The sequence below is a fragment of the Microcebus murinus genome, chromosome 19, assembly GCF_040939455.1.
Source record: "Microcebus murinus isolate Inina chromosome 19, M.murinus_Inina_mat1.0, whole genome shotgun sequence".
In the NCBI taxonomy this organism is placed as follows: Eukaryota; Metazoa; Chordata; class Mammalia; order Primates; family Cheirogaleidae; genus Microcebus; species Microcebus murinus.
The window spans coordinates 4,865,567-4,889,804 of record NC_134122.1 but is presented as its reverse complement, the minus strand read 5'-3'; the positions used below and the strand labels follow the sequence as shown (position 1 = coordinate 4,889,804).

Genomic DNA, 24,238 nt, shown 5'->3' with positions numbered 1-24,238 from the left:
GCTGGTGCTAGCGCAGGGAAATATGGTTATTTCCTGTTCATCAGCATTTTACCCTCGAACCTTCTGTCAAGCTGGCATGTTTTTTGTTTTTGGGTTATTTTTTTTTTTCCCCAGCAAGCAGGAACCTCAGAGCTTATCCTCAGATTGTGTGCCAATTTCCAGTCCAACTCCGATTCATCCAAGGGTCTAGAAAGCCAGACAGAGGTCATGACATTGACACCTCTTGTCCTGTTCAGAGCTCCGGGAGGGACGTGCCCTGACCGGGCTTCCAGGGAAGTGGAGGAGGAAATGCCCTCTCGTGCGTCCCAGCTGGTTCTCTGCTGATTTCAACCCACTGGCCATCTGGTCTCTTCTCTCCGCACACAGCTTGGTCTGGGAAGCAGAAACTTTCTGCAGGATTCTGCAATTTTATTTATTTTATCATTTTTCAAATTTTCTTTTCACAAACCAGGATGCATGAAGAGAGGGGAGGACACTGGCTGCTGTGTAATAGGGCGGTGCTCCTCCACATATAGAAACCGAGGCATGGAGACCAAAGATGCCACTTGGCAAGAGTCCAGTAGAACCTCTGCATATTTAAAAACACAGCCATTCAAATCCATTAGGGTTGGTGGGTGTGACTTTAATGAAGACGGGTGACTGAAAATGCAACCCGAGTGGTAAGGAATTCTGTGCAGCTTTTCTGCAGAATTCATTCAAGAAAAAAAAAAAAAAATCAAAGCTCCAAAGCAATCAAATTGGGTTTCATTTAAATGAATTTTATTTATTTTGTTTAATAAAATAGCAGATCACAAAAGCTCCTTTCCTTCGTGCATATGTATTAAAAAATATATATATAATTTATATACCCATAAAATTCATACACAGATATAGAACCTAACATGGATAATAACAGCTAATGGACCTCTTTCAAAATACATCAGCCAATGAAGAGGTTTTGAAAGGCCACTAAATTTTATTTAATACTGATATTCTAGAATTGGGCAGAGAGGGATATTGATGTAACACAAGACCAGTGTATGTAAACACAGGCTTTGGTCTAAGGCACTCATAAGCAAGTATCTATGAAAAAAGTTTAGAAAATATGGATTTCAGTGTCACCCAGATAAAAATGGGGATATCTATAGAATGAAGATCTTATATAAGAATCCCCTATTCCCACCCTCCCTAGCAAGGGAATTACTTATGATGCCAAAGTATACATACCTAGAGTGTCCTTATGTCATGCTATTAACTGAACCAAAAAATGCAAGTCTTTTCATGAGTATTATGCATATTGAAATGCATTCTACAAACTTTCATTTTTTTTATAAATGACTAATGGATACCAACAGTAATATTCTACTGAATTAGTAGAACTGAAAAATTGAAAGTAGTATTAAAAAATAAACATAAGTTATTACAAAAGTTCACTGAGGACCATAGTTAAATATTGTGCTAAGAAGTCTATCTATGAAGAACTTCAGAGAAATACTGCAAATATTTTCCTCCAAACACCAGTGGACATGGTTGTCACTTCTGAAATTTTCAGGAAGGACTTTCTAGATCTCACGCCATCATCAAAGTTGTTCAGTGGTATTTGAGTCAATGTTTTATGATGTCGCTCTTGTGGTGTGCATGGGATTTTTTGGTTAATGCCTTAGCATTAACTACATTTTTGGCTGATGATTTCTCTATAACTGGAATTTAAGGCATACACAGGTTGTGACTCAAATAAATGCGTAGTTCTAGTGCTAAACTAGGGGGCTGCATCTCTCCCTCCAAGTACAGTGGCATCATGACCCTTCATCATTCTACTGAGCTCACTGTCACTTCCTCACACCATACCAATGCATGGACTCTCATGGGAAAAGTAAAACAGGGGAGATGTTTGGGCCATGGAAGTCTTTTCTCCTGACTAATTGGGTCATCTTAAAAGAAAAGTGTGGGCCAGGCATGGTGGCACACGCCTGTAGTCCCAGCTACTTGGGAGGCTGAGGCAGGAGGACCACTTGAGCCCAGGAGTTGGAGGTTGCAGTGAGCTGTGATGACTACACTCTACCCCGAGTGACAGAATGAGAAGAAAGAAGAAAGAAGGAAGAAGAAAGAAGGAAGAAGGAAGAAAAAGAAGAAGTGCAAGAGTTATTGTTCTAACAAAGGTGGGCTCCTAATTTTCTTTGTGTCCCATAACACTTTCAGAATCCAATTAAAAAAAAAAAAAGGAGATTTCTACCCAAATAAAAATATTTATGCTTACAACTTTAAATACAATTTCAGTAAGCCCCCAATGTTCATCTGTCCCTGCCACCCAAGTTAAAAATTCCTTTGTTAAAAGAGGAAATATGAGATAATTTGTTTTATCTGTCCCTATCTCACACAGACTAAACCATCTAGAAGTGGAGAAAGGAAGACAGTACCCTTGGACCCAAACAAAGAGACAGACACCTCCTGACCTAGTACCTTTTATTCCCCAAGATCATTTGTGCCTGTTTGCTCAGGATCAGAAGCAGGAGGCAAACTGGAAATTATTTAAGTGGTGGTTGTTTACACATAGGTTACTATGTATAACTATGTTACTATGCATAACTATGTTACTGTGTGTAACTATGTTGCAAGTTACTAAACCCAATTATTGATACAAAGTAGCCAAACAAGTCTGTGGGAATTCTCTCAGCCCCCCAGAAAGAAAACCAAGCAAAGAAAAGATTAAACATCATGCTAGAATGGAGGGCTACAGAAGGTGCCCCCTAAAAGCATTTTCAGGTCTGGGACACATGTCCCCTCCCCAGAGCAGCCTGGCCTCAGTGCTTTCATGATCAGAAGTTACTTCTGGAAGTCTCGGATGGTCCACGTTCCCTTCTCTTTCAAGTTTTCTCACATGCCCCATGCTGAGAAATGACACAGTTCCAGGAATGTCCCACAGCTTCTCAATGTCTTTTGCTGAGGGAATCGTGGCAGTTCCTACTGTATACAAAGCATTTTGTTTCACCCTCGGCCGGCTGCCTCATGGGGTTTTAAAGGGAGAGGATTAATTTTTGGTGGGGGAGAGAAGAAAGATGCTGCAAAACAAAACAAAACAAAAAAACAACCCAATAATACGCGAGAGAACAGCGTATGCACAGAGCCTGGGGAATAGAAGCATTCCTTAGGTGCCCAATTACGGTTATGAAATGGGATATTAGCTCCAAATGCTTTAAGAATAGACATTTCTTCCTATCCATCAAGTACTTCTCTCAGAGTCACTGAAAAATAAGCTAATACCTCATGATAAGCCTGCCTCTTTGCAGAGCGTAATCCTTCTTCTCGGCCCAAAAAGGCACCGTGTAATAAGGATGGCGAATAAATTTCGTTTCACACGGTGACTCCCACCGGCCGGCGGTGCGCACCCAACGGGAAGCGCTGAGGGTTCCAAGGCAGCGCGGCTGGTGGGGCGGGGGTGGGGTCCATTATCCACGTCTGCCACATGCAGGGCCCACGTGGCTGCAGCCTCTCACTGGCCATCGTGACGGGGAGCGTCACCGAGGACCGAGGACAACGCATGAGCAGGAAACTGGATAATGTATAAGCCGGGCTAGAGTTGTGAACCTGATTTTCCATAAGTCTATTTCACCGGATAATTTTTCAAGGACGTTTCAAAAACCACATTTCAAAAGACAAAGTCCTGGTGGGGCCGTTCCTGTGGTCGAATGGAGCGTGAAAGTGGCTTTAAGTAATGCCCTCTTGCTTCTTCCCCGACTGGTGTCTGCAGCCAGGGGCAGCCCGTCTGTCCGCCCCTGGGAAGGAGCTGAACGAGTGTCCCTCGGCCGGGACAGCCGAATGGAAGACGCCCTGACACTCGTCAGCCACAGCGTGTGTCCTCAAACCCACGTCTCTGGTGTCACGTGTGCCTGGAGCACATTTTGCTTTTTGTCTGAGCCTGTGGTTTCCAACAGTGGGCAACCTCCCTCCCCAGGGACATGTGGCAAAATCTGCAGACATCTTTGGCTGTCCGGGGCAGGTAAAGAAGGAGCTACCGGCGTCTAGTAAGTAAAGACCAGGGCTGCCGCTACACATCCCACGCTGCGCGGGACAGCCCTGCCTGACAGGTAATTGTCCAGCAGTGCGCCAGAGCTGAGATCAGACCTAGAGTCAGCCAACGATGCGGCCGCTGCTGTTCCAGGCACGCCACGGCAGCGGCTGAGCTGGGGACCCCGAGTGTGAATCCAGACCGGACCGCCCACCATGCTGCCCTAGGTAAAGCCGGTGTGTTCTCTCAGCCCCGACAGCCCTGTCTCTGAAAGAGGGATGGGAGCAGGGTCTCCGGCACGGGGTTGTTTTGAGGACAAAGATGTGAAAATGTAATTAAAGCTCTTCACAAAGTGTTTGGCAGATGGGAAGTGTTAGCAAAAAAAAAGCAGCAATGACAAGAACTGCAAAACATTCTGCTGTGGTTTGAATGCTGGTTGGTGTCCCCTGCAAAATTCACGCGGCAACTGAGTCCCCAACGCCACTGTGTCAAGAGGATGCAGCAACAAGGCGCCACCTGGGGAGCACAGGAACAGCCCTGAGCAGGCGCTGCATTTGCCGGCACCTTGACCTTGGACTTGCCGGCCTCCTCAACTGCGAGAAATAAATTGCTGTTCTTCACACATTACCCGGTCTGAGGCGTTTTGTCCTAGCGGCACAACCTAAGACACACTCCAACAGGTAAACAGCGGCCGCACGCCTGGCATCATGGCGGCAAAATCATAACCGGACTGGTGACCACCTGCATCTGGTTCTAAAACCCACTCACCCGACAGGATGCAAGAGGAGGGGTCAGCCAGAGCATCGGGTTTGGCAGTGCCTGTGAAAATTAAAGGGAGCTATCCTTCAACAACTTCACTTGTGCGCATTTATCCTGCAGACAAACTCACATGGGTGGGAGATGGTGACAGGCCAGGATGTTCCATGTAACATGGAAATAACATGAATATCCACAGATGGGAGACCAATTAAATAACAGAGTAAATGTGTAAAGTAGAACACTAACATATCTATATCCACCACCAACAAATATATACATACGCAAATGTGTGTATAGCGTGTGTATATATATATACACACACACACATATATATTATATATACACATATACACACGTACTGATATGGAATGAGCCCTAAAACATATCCTTACATTAAAAAAAAAAAAAGAGCCAAGAGTAGAACTATGTATCTCATATGCTATCTTGTGGTTTTGGTGTAAATGTCTGTGTAAATATTTGTACATGTATATAACATATCTATGAAAGAATGCACAGGGCAGGCGGAAGTGAGATTTATTCTCCTCTGCATACTCTTGCCTTTTTTGAGTATTATGCCATTTAATCTAAACTATTAAATAAAGTAAAGCATCAAATATGCCCTGTTACCTACATCATTCCCTGCCCTACTTCTTTTGCACTTGACTTTTGTAAATGCTAGCAAATTATCCCTTGCTTAAAATGAATAATTTTGAATATTTTGGTCAAATCATCTTCTGGAGGGATGCCCTCATTTTTAATCCAAACAATGTCTGCAGAGGAGCTGACTGTTAGCATGACGAGGAAAACTGCAAGAGGTTCTCATCGTTCTCATCGCAGGCAACAAATCACCAGGCTGTGCCCGGCCCTCCCCCCGCCTTCCTTCGCAAACTCCAGCTTTCAAATAAAGAGCTGTATCAATTAGCAGAGCCAGTCGGTTCTCAGAAGCTGAGCTGGATCCTGGGCTATTATTAGTTTCTGAACAATGGCTGGGAGAGAAGGGAGAAAAAAAGAAAAACTTGCACTAGGCTTTGAATTTTGAAACCACTATTCTAGGATGAGACAAAATTATGTTACACATTCAGATGATATAGAGGGTTCACCTTGTGAAATAAATTCTGTTGGTCTCCCCCAAAACCTAAATCATGTTGCTTCATGGTCTCTTAACTTAAGAGTATAAGAGAATATACTTGTGTCTCTTTTCCAACTGAAAATAATTAATGTTGCTTTAAAAAAGTTAAAGGGGAAAAAAAAAATCAAATGGCAAGGGCACACTGACATCTGCTGGCATTTCATAAACTTTTTTCAAGACAAGCATTTGTTCCAGACACTGGTCTCTATTTATTCTCGTGCACCAAGGCACATCCGTGGCCGAACAAATTATTATTCCCCCAAAGGCTCCCCCAAATTATGTAAAGAGAAGATCATCAAGGAATGAAAGCTCGAGAGCCTCTCTCTGCCTCGAGTGGACCCCTCCTTTCAGTAAAGCAATCTGGAGCTCTACAGAATGAATAATTTTATCCTTTTTTTTTAATAAGTAGAAGAGTTAGGTTAGAGGGAAATTAAATTCTGAGAGCTGTTTCCCCTGGATTTATTTCTGTAAATGGCAATTCCACCAATCCCTGTCTCAAAATGGTGATGGAATGAGGGACACCGAGAGCCGGCACCTACCTGTGCAGGAACGAGGAGAATAAAACTGAGTGCTCCTTTTCCCAGACCAGCAGGAAAGGGGGAATCTCAGAACTAAGGAAGCAGCCGGCCTGAGACATGGATTAGAAAGTGAGGACACTCTCAGTGTGAACTTCAGAAAGGGGCGAAAGGCTCCGTATTTTGCTTAAAAAAAAATTCTTTAAAACAGGCTCTAAAATGCTCAAGTCCCAAAAGCATTTCCCAGATTTTAAAAAATCTGATAGTGACATGGAACCAATGAGGGAACAGTTAAGGGTGGACTAAGGTGAACAGAAGAGCCTCATTTTCTCATGAGACAGCATGGACGCTGTGAAGGCGTGTGCATGACGACGGGCCCGGCTCTGCCTCCTGTGAGCCGCGGCTCACTGAACGCGCCATGTGCACACAAAGCACGAGGCCAGCAGGCAGAACGAGGGAGACAGAGCCGCACTCTGCACACGCAATGAGCAGAACGCCCAGCGCCACTGCTCCTCGGAGCAAGGGGCGCCCTAGCGCCCCTTCCTCCTGCAGCACACAGTCACACGCGGGCACACACACAGGCACACACAAAGGCACACACGCAGGCACACACACACACACACTCAGGCACGTGAGTGCACACGTCCACACATGCACACACACATGCACACAAAGGCACATGAGCGTACACGTCCACACACACACACAGGCATACACGCAGGCACTCAGGCACGTGAGTGCACACGTCCACACATGCACACACACATGCACACAAAGGCACATGAGCGTACACGTACACACACACACACATAGGCACACACATGCACACACACGCACACACACGCAGGCACACACACATGCACACAAAGGCACATGAGTGTACACGTACACACACACAGGCACACACACAGGCACACACACAGGTACACACATGCACACTCACAGGCACACACATGCACACACACAGGTACACACACAGGCACATGAGTGCACACGTCCACACACGCACACACACATGCGCGCGCACACACAGGTACACGTGCACACACACGCGCACACACACACACATGCACACACATCGCCTTCCCCCCAGGGTGCTCCCTGCAGCTTACTCTTGCACCCGTCTTCAGGATGTAGCGAGAAATGGCAGGAGTCGAGATCTTGCCCGTCTCAGAGAGAAAGGGCCCCAGGCACGCTGGCTGCCTCGCTGCTGCAGGATGTCTCCTTCCTCCCCTGGGCTCTGAACACACCGCTGCCTCTGCCGACCAGTCCTTCCCTCTCCCCATGTGTACAAGCTCGGTCCTTCACATTCTTCAAGCTCTAGCTTAACTGTAACCTGGGGACCCTTCCCTGACCCTCCTGCCTAATAGGGTCACCCACCTTTTTACTACGTGAATGCCCCATTTTGTTCCCATCTTAATACCTATGACTGGGAAATTCTATTGTCCTTCTCTCTGCTGTCATATTTTGTGCCGGGCTCTCCCCTGTAGCACAAGCTTCCAGAAGCAGAGAAGCCGTCATTCTTCGTGGACAACATCCCAGTGCGACTGCACCGGAGACTCACACAGTGCCTGGCCCAGAGCGCGGGCTGGAATGTGTTTGCTGAATGCATGGAAAAGGCAATGAAGGACCCAGTAAAAGTGAGTCTATATAGCATAGGTAGTGCTCCAGGAGAAAAAAAAATATAGGGAAAAACAAGAAAAAGTGTCCATGAACACTGCCGGGACTCAAAATCATATTCCTCTTACTCCAGGTCTAGTATAGCCCAAGACACTAAGCACTGATCTATATTGTCTTATTTTCCATGGTCTCTGGTATTTTAAAGGGCCGAAGTTTATTTGTGCCTTCCAATTTCTACCTATCTTTTATACCTTGATATTACTCACATATTTAATATTAAATATTACAAAGGTAGGGAAATTTTATTTTTTGTAGAGACAAGGTCTCGCTATGTTGCCCAGGCTGGTCTCAAACTCGTGGGTTCAAGAGATCCTCCCCACTTAGGCCTCCCAAAGTGCTTGGGTCACAAGTGTGAGCCATTGTACCTGGCCAAGATTTTCTAAAAGGAAACACAGTAACATAAATTTCAATAAGAAGTGAAAAGTAAACTGAGGGTAGGGAAGTAAAATAGAGTCGAAAGTGAGGTCAATATGCAAAGTCCATGCTATCAAATCTTACTTGCTGCCGTGCCTGGACTGAGAAATCAGCTCTGAGCTTCCTGGCAGTCTTTGTGAAAAGGAAACACAAATAGTTATTTCATTTGGAGTGTCTGGCACATACACACCAATTACTGCCTCCAAAAGGACAAGCCCTTTCTGATCCTGAAACCTGAGATAACAGCAACAGCCCACAGAGCCCCCAAAATATCATCACAGCCAATAAGAGCTGGGAGTGCAAACTCTGCACAGTGTGTGTGTGTGTGCTTTTTGGGCCCCCGTATTTGTTTCCAATAACATCACATTTCTTTTCACTTCAAGTGTTAGGCCCCACTGTAACAACTCTTAAACTTTCATCTATAAAATGGTCTATTCTTTTTCTCTGTGCACATAAATAAAAACAAAATCTATTTTTTTAAAATCTGGGGTCAAATGGCTCTCGTACAGTATTTCTCATGATAAGCAGAGAGCACCAAACCACAATTCAATAGAACTAAGTTTACGGGGGGAGGTGGATGGTTCTTCAATCTCATTAAGTATTTTCAAAGGTTATTTTAAATTCACACAATCAAAACCTATACAAGTGTCATGTGTGAAATGAACAAAATTCACTAGGAAACAAAAATATCTTTCTAAGACCCACAGGCACGCTAACTACTAACCCTTTTGTATCAAAGACTCTTGGAACCAGCAGCCCTTTTCTGAACATCACAAGATAAATAAACAGGCAAGGAGTGACTGCTCTGAGAAGTCCCTGTGATTGCTGCTTGATCCAACTCACTCTGGAGCACCAGTCCTTGGGCAGGGAGGCAGAATCATCTGCCTTGGGAGAGATGAGGAAATGGAGGCTCAGAGAGGGGCAGAAACTTGCCCAAGGTCACACAGCTGGAAAATCGAAGAATCTGGACCCGCAAGGGAGGTGTGTCGGGTTCCAGCCTTTGTCCTCCCGCACCTTGGCTCTCGGGGAGTTTGGTCTTCTCAAAGCTTTCCTGAGTCCAAAATAACTCCAGTAGCTTAGGCTAGTGTGCATCACCTTAAAAGCAAGCTCTTCTCATTTAACCAGCATCCTACCTGCTGCCGTTCAGACTGACCGACCTCCCAAAATCAGAAACAAGAAACCCTCCCATGAAGACCTCATGTTTTTAAAGAGAGGTATACCCATGCTCTCTATTCTTCCCCAGGCAACTCCTGAAATTTCCCTAGTCGTCCATCCCTTTTGGAGTTCCTGCACGCGCACTCTCCTCCATCCCATCGGCCTCTGCAGTCAGCAGCAGCCTGAGCTGGACCCCGCTTTCCAAGCATGCTGAAGGGGAAGACGCGTTCTTCACGGCGCCGCGACAGTGAGCCAGGCCACGCACGTGAGCGGGAGGCCCACTCCGGGACACAGGCAGTGAGCCCAGAATCCAGACAGGGGGCTGGTCCCGAGGGGAGCGAACCCCCAGCTTGCAGCCCTGGGGATCTGGCCAGGGCTCCCGGTGCTGACTCAGCCCTCTCAGTACCCTGCTCCGTCACTTTTCATAACGAGTCTAATAAATTAGTGTTTCTCTCTGCCAATCAATCAGGGCCCATGCATATGGCTGCTGTCAGCAGCCCTCTGCAGGCGGAACTGCACACGGGCACTCGGGTTTGTCAGCTCTCTGCCCGCACATTCGCAGCGAGGCTAGGCTCTCCGCGTTCACTCTCAATTTATCACCTCGCTTGGAGTCAAGAGGAAAACGTAGGAATCACGTTCTGGAGCCAATTCTGCTGCCTAGAGGGATTGTGAGATTCCAGCCACAAACAACGATAATAATGATGTCATTATTATAAAATGATAATATTAATGATGATCATCAGCGCGAGCACCACGACTCCCGCACACACGGAACACACACTATATACCAGGCGCTTTGCTAAAATGATTTGCAAGGCTGATTAATCATCCGGCCGACCCTACAACATAGGAATATTATCCCCATTGATGGGGCAGACTGAGGTGCAGAGAGGTTGAGGAAAGCCAAAGGTTATGGAGCCAGAATCTGAGGGACCTGGGGTCTCAAGCCAGACAGTCTCATTCTGGAATTTCAACCACCGCACTACACTGCCTCCTGCCTTCTCACAGCCACTCTGCTACTTCCTCTTGTAGCTAACAGATCCTCTCAGCACAGGGCAGGGGAGGGGAGCAAAGGGACTCTGGAAGCAACTAGTCGAGCCTGCACTCTGCTTTTGCCACTTAATCACCGGGCCTCTGTTCTCCCATCTGTAAAATGGGCATAATAAAGGGTTTGCAACGAAGAGTTAAGAGAGCACAGTTGGAGATCCCAAAACGTGGTGGCTATGAGGGTCCTGCTGATGACACTGAGAAGACGATTTTGAAAACCTTAAGTCCACACCCTCATCTCTGATAATCCGTATTTTAAAATGCACAGAAAAGAGACATCGGCATCTCGAGGAAAGACAGAACTAGCAATGAGCAATGTGACTGCACAAGGGCCTCTATGATGCCGGCAAAGGTCTGATTTTGTTCTCAGAAGACGTGGAGAGGGAAGCGGACTCAGGTGACGGTGACCAGACGGCGAGCTTGCACGCCGCACGCTGAGCAGTTCCCAGAGCAGCCCCAGCCTTGAGTGCACCATGCCCAAGGACTGCCTGTAGCCAGACAGGAGGCCCGAGTACCCCCTTCAAAATTATACTCAGAGCATGAGCCTAGAGACGGGGGCCAGAGATGCTCTGGGCAGCCCAGGGCCTCAGGGCTCCAGGCAGAGAAACAGCAAAACAAGGGCCAGATTGCAGTAATGATAAAGTGATGGTGAAGTAAAAGAAACAAGGGCCTTGTTTTCCTTGTGTGGCTCTCATGGGCTCAGCACCACATGTCACAGCAACTCAAGTTCAGCAGCAAGACCCCCCCCTCACCACTGCACACGTGGCCTCCCACCTCCCGCGAAGGCAACAAAAGAGCCCGGGTGTGCAGTGATTAGCACCGTGGGCTGTGTGCTCAGACTGCCAGGGTCAACCTCCTGGGTGTGTCCCAGACCTGCCATGATATCCTTGGACAAACGGCTTAATGCCACATGCACTTCACTATCTATCTGCAAAATGGGTATTTGATGAAAGAAAGAACCTGAAGGCCTGCCGGAAACAGCAGACGGGATCACTTGCTATTTCCACTTGGAGCCCGTGCTCTGTGCCGCGCACTGCGCTACATGCTAGCCATCCAGTGACATCCGAGCAGGTGTGTGCATGATCCGCCTGGAGTTCACCGTCCAGTGGAGTGAGATCCACCTGGAGTTCACCGTCCAGTGGAGTGAGAGAAAAAGGATCAAACCGACAGTCACTGCAGTAATGGTAAATTGTTCTTGGGATGACGGTAGAGAAGGAAAATCCACACAGGGAAGCAGGGAGGGTTTCCCTGAGCCTGGGACTCTGGAGCTGCAACCTGGAGGATGAGTGGGGCATGAGCAAAGTGAACGGGTGGGAGGTGGGGGAGATGGGCAGGTGCCAGAACAACTCAGCACAGTCCACAGCCACGTAGGTAGAGTGCCGGGCACAGCTTGTGCTGTGTAGGAAGTGTCCAAGCCATGTGAACTCATTAGCATCATCCTGGCATATAGAAAGGGCAGTAACGGAGTTCCAGGATTGCAGATAAAGAGACAGACTCCAGGGACGACGTGGGAGGAAAGTCGGATTGTCCAGATGTCCAAACTGCCCATCAAACTGTATCTCCACCTTCCAAGGCCAGGGGAGCTTCTGAAGACAGACTCAGAGACCTCCCTAGGCAAGCCACCTCTCTCTCATGTCAGTATCTGCCCACGCCTGGCCCACACCTACCAAGGCCACCTACCGTGGCCACACTTCGAAAGGGAGCCTACCTGGGCTGACGATCAACGAGGAGGCTCTATGCACAGCTGCTCTCAGGGACTCCCAGGAGAGGTGGCAGGCAAGACATGGAAAGGATGTGGGAGGGGGTGCTGCCTCTTTGAAGGGAAGCCCCAGAGAACGCACAGCTAAGTAGGCTAATGCATCCAGATGCCTCCTCCCGGGGTCTTCCTCCCACACGCCACGAGCTTTACTGAGAAACAAGCCTCGTTTTCCCTATAAACTAATCTCTCTTCCTGAACGGAAAATTTTGGTCTAAGCCCACAAAGGAGGGGGGTGAGATATAAAGTTTGATCTTTTAGATGTTATGAGGCTTACCTCTGCAGATGCCACTAAGTCCTCAGACCAAATCTGGTTGGGCAGATGACTTGGAACTTTGAGGAAAGAGCTGGCTGGCCAGGAAGGGGTGCTTGTTGATCTATTCGTCTCGAAGACACATAACAATTTTCCCATAATGATGAAGCCATAAACATAGCATGGCATTTCTCTGTATAAAACCTTCCAATGGCTGCCCCCTTAGAATAAAATCCAACTCCTACTTGGGCCTCAAGGGGCTACAGGACTTCATCTGTATAATTCTATCACTGTAACCACCTCCGGGCCTTTGCACGTGTTTCCCCTGTCTCTGAACCGCGCTTCATGCAGAAGACGGCCCTAGGAGGAGGCTCCATCAGGACAGGTGTCCGCGTGGGTGATACGTGCATGTCAGCTACTTCTTTTCACGTGGGTCTCGGATCACATCTCTCCTCCTTGAAACCGCCCCCCCCACCCGCCAAGTCGCTATCATATCGCCATGTTGTCATTTTTGTAACCTTTGCCATTATCCTTCTAGAAATATATTTCCATATCTTGCCTGTGCCTGGTTTCCTCTGTGACAATAGGGACTCTGAGAAGGCAAAGTTCTCCTCTGCCTTGTTCACCTAGCACGCGTCTAACGTGCCGTGTGTTCAGAATAAATGTTTATTGAGCTAGCCACCCCTTCCCCTAAGATGACAGCCCCTTCTGGAGGAGCCGGCCGCAGTCACCCACGTCTGTGTCTAGTGACCGCGGACAAGCCAGTGCAGTGAACAGTGGTGCTCGGAGTGACTACAAAGCGTAAGGACAGTTGTCTCTGCTTACAACTCCACCTGTCATTTTTCCTAACAACCCCCAGCCTTGCAACCCAGCCCAGCTGTATTCACTGTTGACATCATCTGAAAGCGCTGGGTCCCCTCATTCTGAAGTTCCATCGCTGATTGATTCTTTAATTAAAGTTTTAATATTTATACTTGTGCCTTGAGGCAATATTTTAAATAATGGAGGTAGACATTGGGAAGAGCCTCATGGCTTCTTTAAAAACATCGTCTCTGTGTTTGAGGTCTTTGGTACAACTATGTGGGTGAATGTGGAGGTGACAGATTAAGGGATGATTGTAGAAGTGTCAGCCAGTATTAATCTGTGTCCTGTGCTTACGGGGGAACTCCCATGCTGGGTGGCAAAGGCAGGACGAGCTGCCCTGTGTCCTTCAGAGAAAATGTGCTCAGATTTCAATAGTCTCCTTACACGCCACTGGGAAACTGCCAGGTCCCCAAAGTATTTTCTGTGTCAGATACGATTTCCCTCTTGGAACATGTTCATTATTCCATACATCGGCTTAAAGGATGCAAACAAAATGGTCTACTTTTTGGAAAGGTGAAATGTCAGGCATATATATACAGGGCGGACCCAATTTTCTGAATATAAAAAAAATATATATCTGAAAGGACTCTGATAAAATATTATGGCTTGGTATGGCTTGAGCTAAAAGGACTAAATCTATTTTTTTTAAGTCATCAGAGACATGCGGATGTCTAGAAGACCTGTGCTCAGACCTTGCAAAAGGAGATAAAAAAATAGCATCAATTACCATGAAGAGAAAATAGGGCGGAATGGGTCATCCAGGAGGAGAAACCTGCTCAGACCCAAGTTCCAGCTTGGTTTCCAAGCGGAAAGCTCTGGGGCCACGGGGCGATGCCACAGACTGTGTTCTGAGAGGAGCACGGTTTACTAAGATGTTGCTGAAACTTCATACCTGTTGTGGAGCAAATCCCGACTCCCCTCCACCCAGGCCCTGGCCACCACCCTCTGCTCTCCGCTTTGATGAGTCGGACTACTGTAGAGACCTCCTATACGTGGGGTTCCTAACAGTAAAGATAAATAAGTTTTGGGGATCTACTGCACGACATTGTGCTCACAGTCAGCAATCCTAAATGATATAAAATCTACAAAGAGGGTAGATCTCATGTTGTGTTCTTACCACAACAAAATAAAAAGTAAAATTTAAAACACTTGATCGGAGTGGTTATTCCTACATTCAGAGGGGGGTTTCATAAATGGACATTGAGTGACCACAGTTGTGTTTATACCGCTACAAAAAAAATCACAAAAGTTTATATTTAAACACAGTCATTATAATGGGTGAATCATAGGATAAATGATAAAGCCACTTCTAATATTCTTTAATTCCTGTATTTTCAAAATAGTCTGTGTATTAAAGGAGTGTTTTCCAATAGAAAAAAAATATTACTAAGGCCATGTTTTCAGTCTGGGAGGCTGAGGAGTTGAAGGCCTGCTAGGCTCTTCTTCCGGTCAGAGGAAACGCACAATTGCTGCAAAAACTTAATTTCAGAGCATAGCACTTGTCGGGACAGCAAGTCAAATGTCACCAATCTACGTCCCAGCCAGTGGGCAGCCTGTCCCTGATCCTCCTTGGAACTTGGGAGAGGTGAGGCCAGCTTCAGCGTAGAGGGCTTGAGGCTCCTGTTGTTTACTTAAAAGGAAGTGCATGTGTGCAAGGCAAGCTACCTGCCTTTCCTATCCCACCTGTTTTATAAGACTCAAAAATTAAAGCAATCTATTTGAAAAAAAATGAAGAAAGAAGGAGGAGAAGAAGAAGAAAAACTAACATAATTCAGGCACTTGCCACGTGATAGACCCTGTTCCAAGTGTTCATTGCTTTATTTAATTCTCACCAAAACTCTCTGAGGCTAGAACTACTGCTGAAACTGTCATTGTACAGGTGAACGAAATGAGGCACAGAGAGGTAAAGTAGCTTTCCCAAAGACACACAGCTGGTGGAAGACTGAGCCAGGAGCCCTGGGCTCTTCTGAGCCACTAAGCTCTACTCTCTAGACCCTTAAGGCGTCACCTCCACTACTGTAAGCAACGATGCCTTTTTTCCTAGCCCAAATGGACCATAAGCTAACTTAGGGGAAACCCAGGGGATTCTCCCAGACCCAGGGCCTCCCAGACCCAGGGCCTCCCAGACGAGCTCAAAGAGGAAGGAGGTCTGGACTCAGCCGGTGTTTGCCAGCACAGCCACTGCCCAGCGGCTTCACCCTCCATAGGCCCCAGGTCGTTTGCCTCTGAAGATAAAAGATCTTGGCTAAAAATACTTCTGCCTGTGGCTCCAGCCAGGCCCACTGTGGTCACTTAAAAATTGAAAGGATGCAGCCTTCTCATCTTTTTTTTTTGTTCCCCTTTTGTAACAAAGATAAATGATAGATGGGAGGTGGGTGAACCAGGCCGGGGGCAGCGGGGGCGGGGAAGGGATCTCAGGCTGGGCACATCCTGAACTTGTGCGGTCAAGGCCAGGCCTCTCCATGCGTTAGATTGGAAAATACAAATAAGCAATCATCCTTATTATGAAAGAAAACCCAAGTTATGATGCATCACGTTTCAGCTCTAACAAAGCTATTCCTCCGCACCTCCCCCACTCTTTCCAAGTTCGGCTGCGAAGACCCTAGGTTGGGTGCCGGTTCCCTGGACTGCCTGGCCAGGGTTTCCAAGCTGTGAGCAGCCCCGCCCCGGTCGCTGCCGGGCAGGCGAGTGCACCCCAGCTCTGGCCCACCCAGGAGTGATGAACCCCCTATTCCCTGGCAGTAAGGAATGGATGGAGTTGGGGACTCCAGGGCAGCATGCGATCAAGGTCTTCCCCTCCCTTCCCGGGCCAACAGTCTCTGGGCTCGCGCGTGACACCTGGTGCCTGAAGCAGGCGCCTGGGAGGCTCCGGGTGCATCTCAGCCAAGTGGCCTCCTGGGCGCAGGGAGGTGGGAGCGGCGCCCTGCGAGCCCCGCCCGCCCTCACCTCCAACCCTGGACGGTTGGTTGGTTGGAGCTGACAAGGGGTCCACCACCCCCTCCTCCGCCTGTGCCCTGAGGCAGGGCGGAGATCTGCTACCCCCTGGGTCCTCGTCCAGGGGAAGGTGCTGTGCTTCAAGGCACTGGAGGACCCAGGGGCGCAAGCAAGAGTTTCCCACTCCCAAGTGTCCTGGCTGGCCCTCCCCTGGAGTCCAGGCGGCATCTCGGGCGTTGACCCCAGCGCCAGTATACACCGCTGGCTGCTGGAGCGCAGCCAGCTTCCTCTTACCCGCCTCCTGCAAGGGGCTCAGGCTTCTAAGCGCCCTCCTGCCACGAGGTGCCTCCTCCTTCAGAGCCCACAAAGGGCAGCGGAGGAGGCATCGACCCGCGTGCGCTTCCAGCCCGCGGGGGAGACTAATGTAAGTGCGCAGGCAGGTTCCCGCTGCCCCTGCACCTACTAGCTCCCAGGAGGACAGATGAGGCAGCCTGGGCGCTTCTCCGGAGGGGCGCTCTGGGGCGAGGAAGGACGTGCTTCTGGAAGCAGCGCGGGAGGGAGGGGGGTCATGGTCTCGGCACCTTGGGGGGTGGGAGACCTGCCCTGAGATCGCTCCACACACTCAAAAAGTTCCCGTCCAGCGCGCCCAGATGAGCGCTGGGAGGAGGCCAGCTCCCGGGGACGCAGCTCTTCCCTCCGTGGGACCCTTCGGGCCAGGTCAGGGGCGCAGAGGCGGTGACTTCGCCTGCACTTACCTAGAACTCCCGGCGCGCCCGGCTGCGATGGCCTTCTTCTCGGCCCCAGACCCCCGAATTCCCTGGCGCTCTCTGCACCCCGGCGACACTCACCATGAGCCGGAGGCGGCGAAGGGGGATGCCGGCTTCTCCAGCACAGCCGGCAACTTCGCGGCAGGTCAGCCCCGCCCTGGCGCCCCTGCCTGGGCGCGGCGGGGGCCTGACAGCCACTGGGCGGGGGTCTGGAGCGCAGGGTTCTCGAGCCCGGGCTCCTGGTCCGCTCCTCTGCTCCTCCTCACTCTGCCGGGGTTGAGGCTCAGAGTTCTCTAGCTCCGGACGCCGGGGCGGGGCGCGCGGCTGTCCCCTCCAGATGCGGGGTGCTCTGCTCCTTCCTTCCCTCTCCGGCCCGGAGGCGCACGCGTGGGTCCGGCCTCGGCCACCGATCCGGGGCTGGCAGAGCGCCCCCGCCCCTCCGCGGTGCCGCCGGGGCTGGGGCGAAGCGGGAGGGATTCCCCTCCGCGAGTTCGGGTTTCCCCACCCTGCGCGGACCCCGGGCTCCGGCCGCCGCCGCTGCGCCGCCGCGAGCAGCACTTCAGGGCAGCGCAGCCCGTGCCACCGGCTCCAGCTGGAGGAGGCGGCGGCGGCGCGGCTCGCTGGGGACTGGAAAGGAGGTGACCTTCAAACCCCGCGCTCGGGGAGACCAGGAAGGGGGCTGGGGCGATGCGGGGAGCGGCGAGCACCAGGACGGCCCGCGAGAGCGCTTGCAGGCGGGCGGGAGAGAACCCAGCGGAGAGCTTCCAACAAAAATAAAGATTAGAAAATAAACAAAGGAGAGCGAGCGAGAGCGCGAGAAAATGTGTGCATGTGTCTGTGTGTGTGTGTGCGTGTGTGTCTCTGTGTGAGCGCGCGACAGGCAGCGAGCAGCCCCGGCTGCGGAGCCAAAAATAATCCGGTGCGCGAGGGAGCGCCCCCTCCCCCTTCCCTTCGCCGGCGCCGCCGCCGCCGCGGTCACGCGTGAAGCCCTGGATTCCAGCGGGCGGCGGAGGACGCGCGACCCGCTGCCTCGGGCTCCTCGCTTGCAGCTCGCGGGGGAGAGGGGTGGAAGTTGGCCACCCTGGCGATGAGCCCGGGTCTTTCACGTGCACGAGTCGCCCTCGTCCAGGAATGGGCTCGTTCTCTGAGCACCAGCACCCTCCTGACCCCCATCAGATTGGACGAGTCCCCCCCCTTCCCCGGAGAAGTGCCAAGTCCAGCAGCCTCTCGCCCCAATCCACTCCTGCTCTGGCGAAGTTTTCCAGCAAATCTGCAAATCTCGCAGCCAGGCAGCGATCAAGCCCTATCCAAGACGCAAAAAGTTAGCCAGGCCAGATGTGATGCAGGGTGTGCGTGCTGCGGGCCTGGGCCACTCCCGCGGCGGCGGGCAGCTGGCCTCTCCCATCCTGCCCTCTCTCGCTGGCCACCTAACGCTGCAGTCGGCGCTGATTCTAGATGGGGTCTAAAGATTGTCCTCTTAGCAGGTGACTTAGAGCCAGAAACCTTGTGACTCCTTAATGCCTACCACCACTTCATAAGCACTTACTTTGCACCAGATGGTGTTTTAAGCGCTTTGCATTGAGTCTTCTCAACACCTAGATGAAGCAGGGACCGTACATGCATCCATTTCCCAGATGCTTAGAGAGGTTAAAGCAACGTTTCTCTTTTCCCGAGTCCTACTCTGGAATCCTTGAATGAGAAACTCTGCTTTTTACCACCTTTTTAATTTTTTTTTTTTGGACAAACATCCCAGGGGATCATGTTGCACCACAAAGTCCGAGGTTCAGTGAGTTATGGTGCATTCAAGGTCACGAAGCAGGCCAGGAAACGGGATCTCCAGGTGGCCTACCTGGTTTCAGGTGGTGAACCACCGCACCATCCTGCCTTCTTTGTGCAGAGCTGGCGGCTCTGGACAAGGCCAGTGCCCAGTCTGAATCCAACCTTGAGCACTCGATCTGAGTCCTGTGCTCACATTCCAGTCCTGTGACTGGACTGTCTTTGCACTCACAGCAACGGTCCTCCTCCTAGTAGGACTCTAAGGTTTCCAAACGTAGGGACCATGTTACATGTATTCCTTCATACCACGTGTATTTCCCAGTGCCCAACAGATACCTGAGTCATCAGGACTTCCTTCCTCCTAGATCTTATCAGACTAGGGTTTCTAACAATATTAGAATAAAAGGAAGAAAGGGAGCTTCTACCTACAACTGGAATTTTTAAAAACCATGCAACGTTTCATCATCATCTGAAACAACAATGCTGCCAAATCCAGAATGACATCTCTCTCTCTCGTTGGTCCCAGTGATTTTGTAATTTGGGTTTTTGTTTTTTTTTCTTTCACCATTTGTTTTCTTAGGACCCTCTTTGATAATAATATATTTGTATGTAAACAAGTGTTTTTTCTTCTTTATACTGGTCTCGTCTTTCAGTGATAGCACAATGAAGCCATAAATCTGGGTTAGTAACATCATAATCATTTTCCCCCCAGAAACTGTTTACAATGGGAAAACCACTGAATTTAAATGTAATTGTCTAGCCGTGCAGGGAGACGAGATGGGTTGTAAAAGAGGTATTCTCAATTTAAAAGCAAATTATCAATAATGAGAGAAGAAATAAATGGCAGTTAATGGGAAGTTCTGCTGAAATATAATGTTTTCTGCAAATTTGCCAACAGGAATTGTTTCTCTATACTCCTCCATTTTTATTCCAGGAAAGGGGAAAAAAATGAATCTAATAATCATTCAAGGCAGAAACACTGGCTGTTGTTTCATTAAAATGGGTAATTGCTGGGCCCTTTGATTATTTTTTTAATATATATTTTTACTATTAGAAATGAAAATATCAACTATTCAACTATCTGAAAATCAAGGGCAGTCTGAGTCTGCTCTGATTTATTTATTTTCGAGTAGGAATAGGCTTAGATATATCAGCAGTGAGTGTCAGGCATGACTCACGAGTACCTGCGTTGCTACAAGGCTTAAGAAAGCTTAATCTGAGTGCGGGGGACATCCGTTCCAATTGAAAACAAAATTAGAGCAAAAATCAATATGGCATGCCATTATGCTACTCATTTGGAAAGTACCGGCTTCTTTTTCACAGTGACCTTTCTCATTCCAGGTAGAGTTTTTCTGCCGTTTCTCCCCGTTGGGCCACTGCAAGTTGCTGGCAGGTGCTGAAGTAGACAGCTCCTCAGGACGGCCCAGGCCCAGGAAATGGCCCAGCTACAGTGTGAAAGAACATGGAGACTTTGGCTCCTCCTACTGGATGTGAAAAATACTTTGCAATTTGTGACACAAGTAAATGTCAAAAAAACGATGTCTTCCATAAAGCTGGTTTAAAAAAAATAAAAAAGGAATGACTTTGTACCTGATGCTTGGCTGAGAGCCATATCTAAAGTGCAAATTTCATCATCTCACTTTCAAACTTAGCATCTTCCCGTGGCTCCGCATAGTTCCCCAAGCTAAGGTCTAACTTCTGCATGGGTTACGAGCTCACAGATGATCTGGCTCTTGTTAAATCCATGGCGGGTGCTTTTCTCTTGCTGGTCTTCATGCCTTTGCATGCTGTTCCTCCAACCTGGAACACTCCCACGGACTTCTTTTCCTCGATAGCCTCTTTTGTTTTTAGATCTCTATTTTGACATCACTCCCTCCCTGTGAGCCCTCCCCCGTAACTCCCTATCTCACCCCCCTCCCCAAATAAGGCCCTATTTTGAACTCTTCTCACACCTGTATTTAACTGTGTCGTGTCCTTTGTCTCGGTCTACTGTAAATGTTGTTCTCCATTAAACTGAAAAGACCATGATGTCAAGGGCTTGCCTAGTGCACAGGGCCAGCCGTGTATTATACTAAGCTCACTAAAGGCTTGGTGACCCTTCCTTCTGCTCTGAAGTTGACTGCCGACTAGATGGCCTGACCACTTTGGGATGGGTTCAGAAATCAACCTGCTCATCCACTTACATACTCCTTCATTCTTTCAGTCATCAAACATGCATCTTTCTTGAGGCTAGTCCCTCATTTAAACCATTTATTCATACAATAGACACAGTTTCTGCACTCAGAAAAGCTTATAGTCCGATAGGATTGGTGCATGAGTGACTGCAACAGTTTTGAAAGACTTGGCCAATACTGAATGGGAGCTTACAGCCAGATGGGGGGAAGGGAAGGAGGTCAGGCAAAGCTCTCTAGAGAAGATCGCCTCTCAACAGAGAAGACAAGTAGGGGGATTGCCCAGAGAGTTGTGTGAAGGACATTCCTGGAGAGGAACACAGCTCATAAGAGTGCCTGAAGCAAAACAGGACAGCACCTTCTTGGAACAGCAAATCTGTTCACTATAAATGGAGTCATGTTGAGTTAAGTGGCTGGAAAGTGGCGGGGCAGACCAGACAGTAGAAGCTGAAACTGAAAGTGTGGGCTAGGGAGAGATGATAAAGGACCCCGGTTGGCCAAGACCCACCATCACCTTACGTCCCACTGCCCATGCCCGGGACGTCGCTGTGTTTTGGCTGATGTTTCAATGGCCATTTTCCCCATTATTATCTCATATTTAACAACTTTCCAGGTGGTCAGTGCCAATAAACACTGAATTCTAGGGATTATCAGACTATTCCAAAATACTCTAGGACTTTTAGAGATGTTCAGCAGTATATTAGATAGGATAGGAGAAGGGTGAAAAAAGACAACTAAAGACAGTCACAGTAGCCAAGCATCCTTCCATTCCTCCCCTCAAGGAGACCTTTCAACAGCAGTCACAGGCGAGAGGATGCTATATTCAAATTTATTTATAAATGACTCTGGATTCAATGAAATTCTTTGCACAAGCCTAATGTTGTATAAGATCTGCCTTGCCCTCAAGTTCTCCATCTTCAGGCTTACCTGAAAGTGTTATCGCAGTCTATATAACTAATGAACTAATTAAACCAGTCTGAGGACCACAGGGGAATGGATTGCACCTTATACTCTCTCTCCTCCACTCAGTCCTTGGGCACATGGCAGATACTCAATATATAGTTATCGATTGGTTGAACTAACTCACCATCTATCATGTGGTCCAGGGTTTTGATATTAACCAAGGCACTTAATACTGAGAATGAGCTATCCAGTGTCCAAGGATGAGTTGTCTTTTTCTGAAAAGACACGAACTTCCATGCTCTGTTTTAAAATGTCATTGAAATAGTAAACATGATGGTTTCTCCTCTTCTCCTTGGGATCATCCCTTTTTCTATCCTGCCCATATCCCCCAAATAATGATGAAGAAAACAGGAACAAAAATAGCACCCTGAACAATGGTGATAACAAGAACAGTAATAAAAATAACAAGCATGTGACATTTACTATATAAACTCTTTAGTTGTATTATCTCATTTAGTCCTCACAGTATAACTCTAGGTGTAAATACTACTACGATTTCCTTTTTTATAGATGAACAAATCAAAGTTTAATAGAAGGAGGAAATTTGGTGCTTTGGCCAAGCCAACAGAACTAGCAAATTGTTAAGCCAGGACTCAAAACTAAGTCTGTTTTTCATCAGAGCTGGCTTCATGGGGCATAAATCATGATGCATCTAGTCTTTCTGTTTACTGGAAGTCATACTCCATGTAGACAAGCTTAGAATTATGCCAATGATTTATGATCATGAGAGTAGAGATTCCCAGCCCATTTGTCTTGGAGTAACAAAAATACAAAAGGAAGCTCAGTAATCTGCAGCACCAAAGGGAGCCTGCATATGTAAAAAGCATTTTGGAAACAAATATTTTGAGCTTGATCAGAATCAAGTAAAGATTCCTAAATGCTTGGCTAGTAATAAGTACTTACTCATCTATGTCTTTGGTTTAGAGTAGACTAGTTTATATGCTGTTTAGTGTTTCTTTAAGAAACACACAATCATGTATCTATAAGAAACAAGTGGATAAAACTCATCAGTAGATAGCCTGCTTTCATGCCCTGTGTCTACCACTTATGGCAATTTGAACTTAACCAGATTTCTTAAAACATCACTAATTACTTCCCTGTATGTAAAATGGGAATAATGACAACAGTGATGGTGATGAATAATACAGTAACATAATAATAGTTACTATTAATACAGTGGACTCTACAACTGACTCCCATCTCCAGCATGATAACTACTGTCCTTGTAAGTGATTAGTTGGGGAACCTTCACAGGATCTACATCATCTCATCCAGGAGAAGACTGTTGAGTTTTGGGAAACATTTTCTGGCCCAAGCAAAAGCCATAGGAAAAGATTTTTTTTCCTTTACTGCCAGATGTTTTCTTATGTGGATGTGACTTCTGGATCTGCCACCAATAGCTTATGACCAACCTGAGGACAAAGTCAATACTAAAGGTGGCGAGGAGGTAAAAGTAGAGAACCCGGAACATCTTTGAGGTTGTGGAGCTGCTAAGTCAATGGCCATGTGAAACGCCCATAGCGCTGCATTCCCTGTTCCATGTGACAGTATATTCCTTCATTGTATGAGCGTGTTTTAGATGACATATGGCCTAAAGGCGGATTTCTCAAATTTAGCATTATTAACGTTTTGAGCCAGATAGTCCTTTTTTGTGGTGGGGCTACCTACCTGTGCACTGTAGGATGCTGAGCAGAATCCTTGGCTTCTACCCATGAGATGCTAGGAGTATTACCTCCCTCCCCAGCGGTGATAATCAGAAATGTCTTCCGATACTTCCATATGCTCCCCATGGGGCAAAATCACTGCAGCTGAGAACCACTGGTCTAAAGCATCCCCACCAATGCCATGATAGTAGTAGTAGAAATAGAACTGCTAATGGTAATATATTAATCACAATTAACATGTACGCAGCCTTACTATATACCAGGTACCACGGTCTACACTTCCATTCATATTCCCATTACGCCCTCATCACAACTCCATAAACCAGGTTTTATTACCATCCTCCTTCTACAGATGAGGAAACCGGGGTCTAGAAAAATGGAGACATTTGCTCACATGCTAGGAAGT

At 48.0% G+C, this 24,238-nt stretch overlaps 1 protein-coding gene across 14 annotated transcripts in view; it reads right to left on the bottom strand.

The window, feature by feature from the left end:
- Positions 1 to 24,238, bottom strand: part of RBFOX1 (RNA binding fox-1 homolog 1) — a 1,966,619-nt gene that overhangs the window by 1,370,854 nt on the left and 571,527 nt on the right. The window contains exon 1 of one of the 14 annotated variants that reach the window (XM_075995075.1): positions 17,340 to 18,298. The exons of 11 other annotated variants lie outside the window; for them this stretch is intronic. In XM_075995075.1, the coding sequence (XP_075851190.1) occupies positions 17,340 to 17,342 (3 nt within the window). In that variant the 5' untranslated portion in view covers positions 17,343 to 18,298. Of the gene's footprint in view, positions 1 to 17,339; positions 18,299 to 24,238 lie in introns of those variants that run through there. 2 more of the 14 variants (XM_075995076.1, XM_020281706.2) reach the window with 2 other exon arrangements.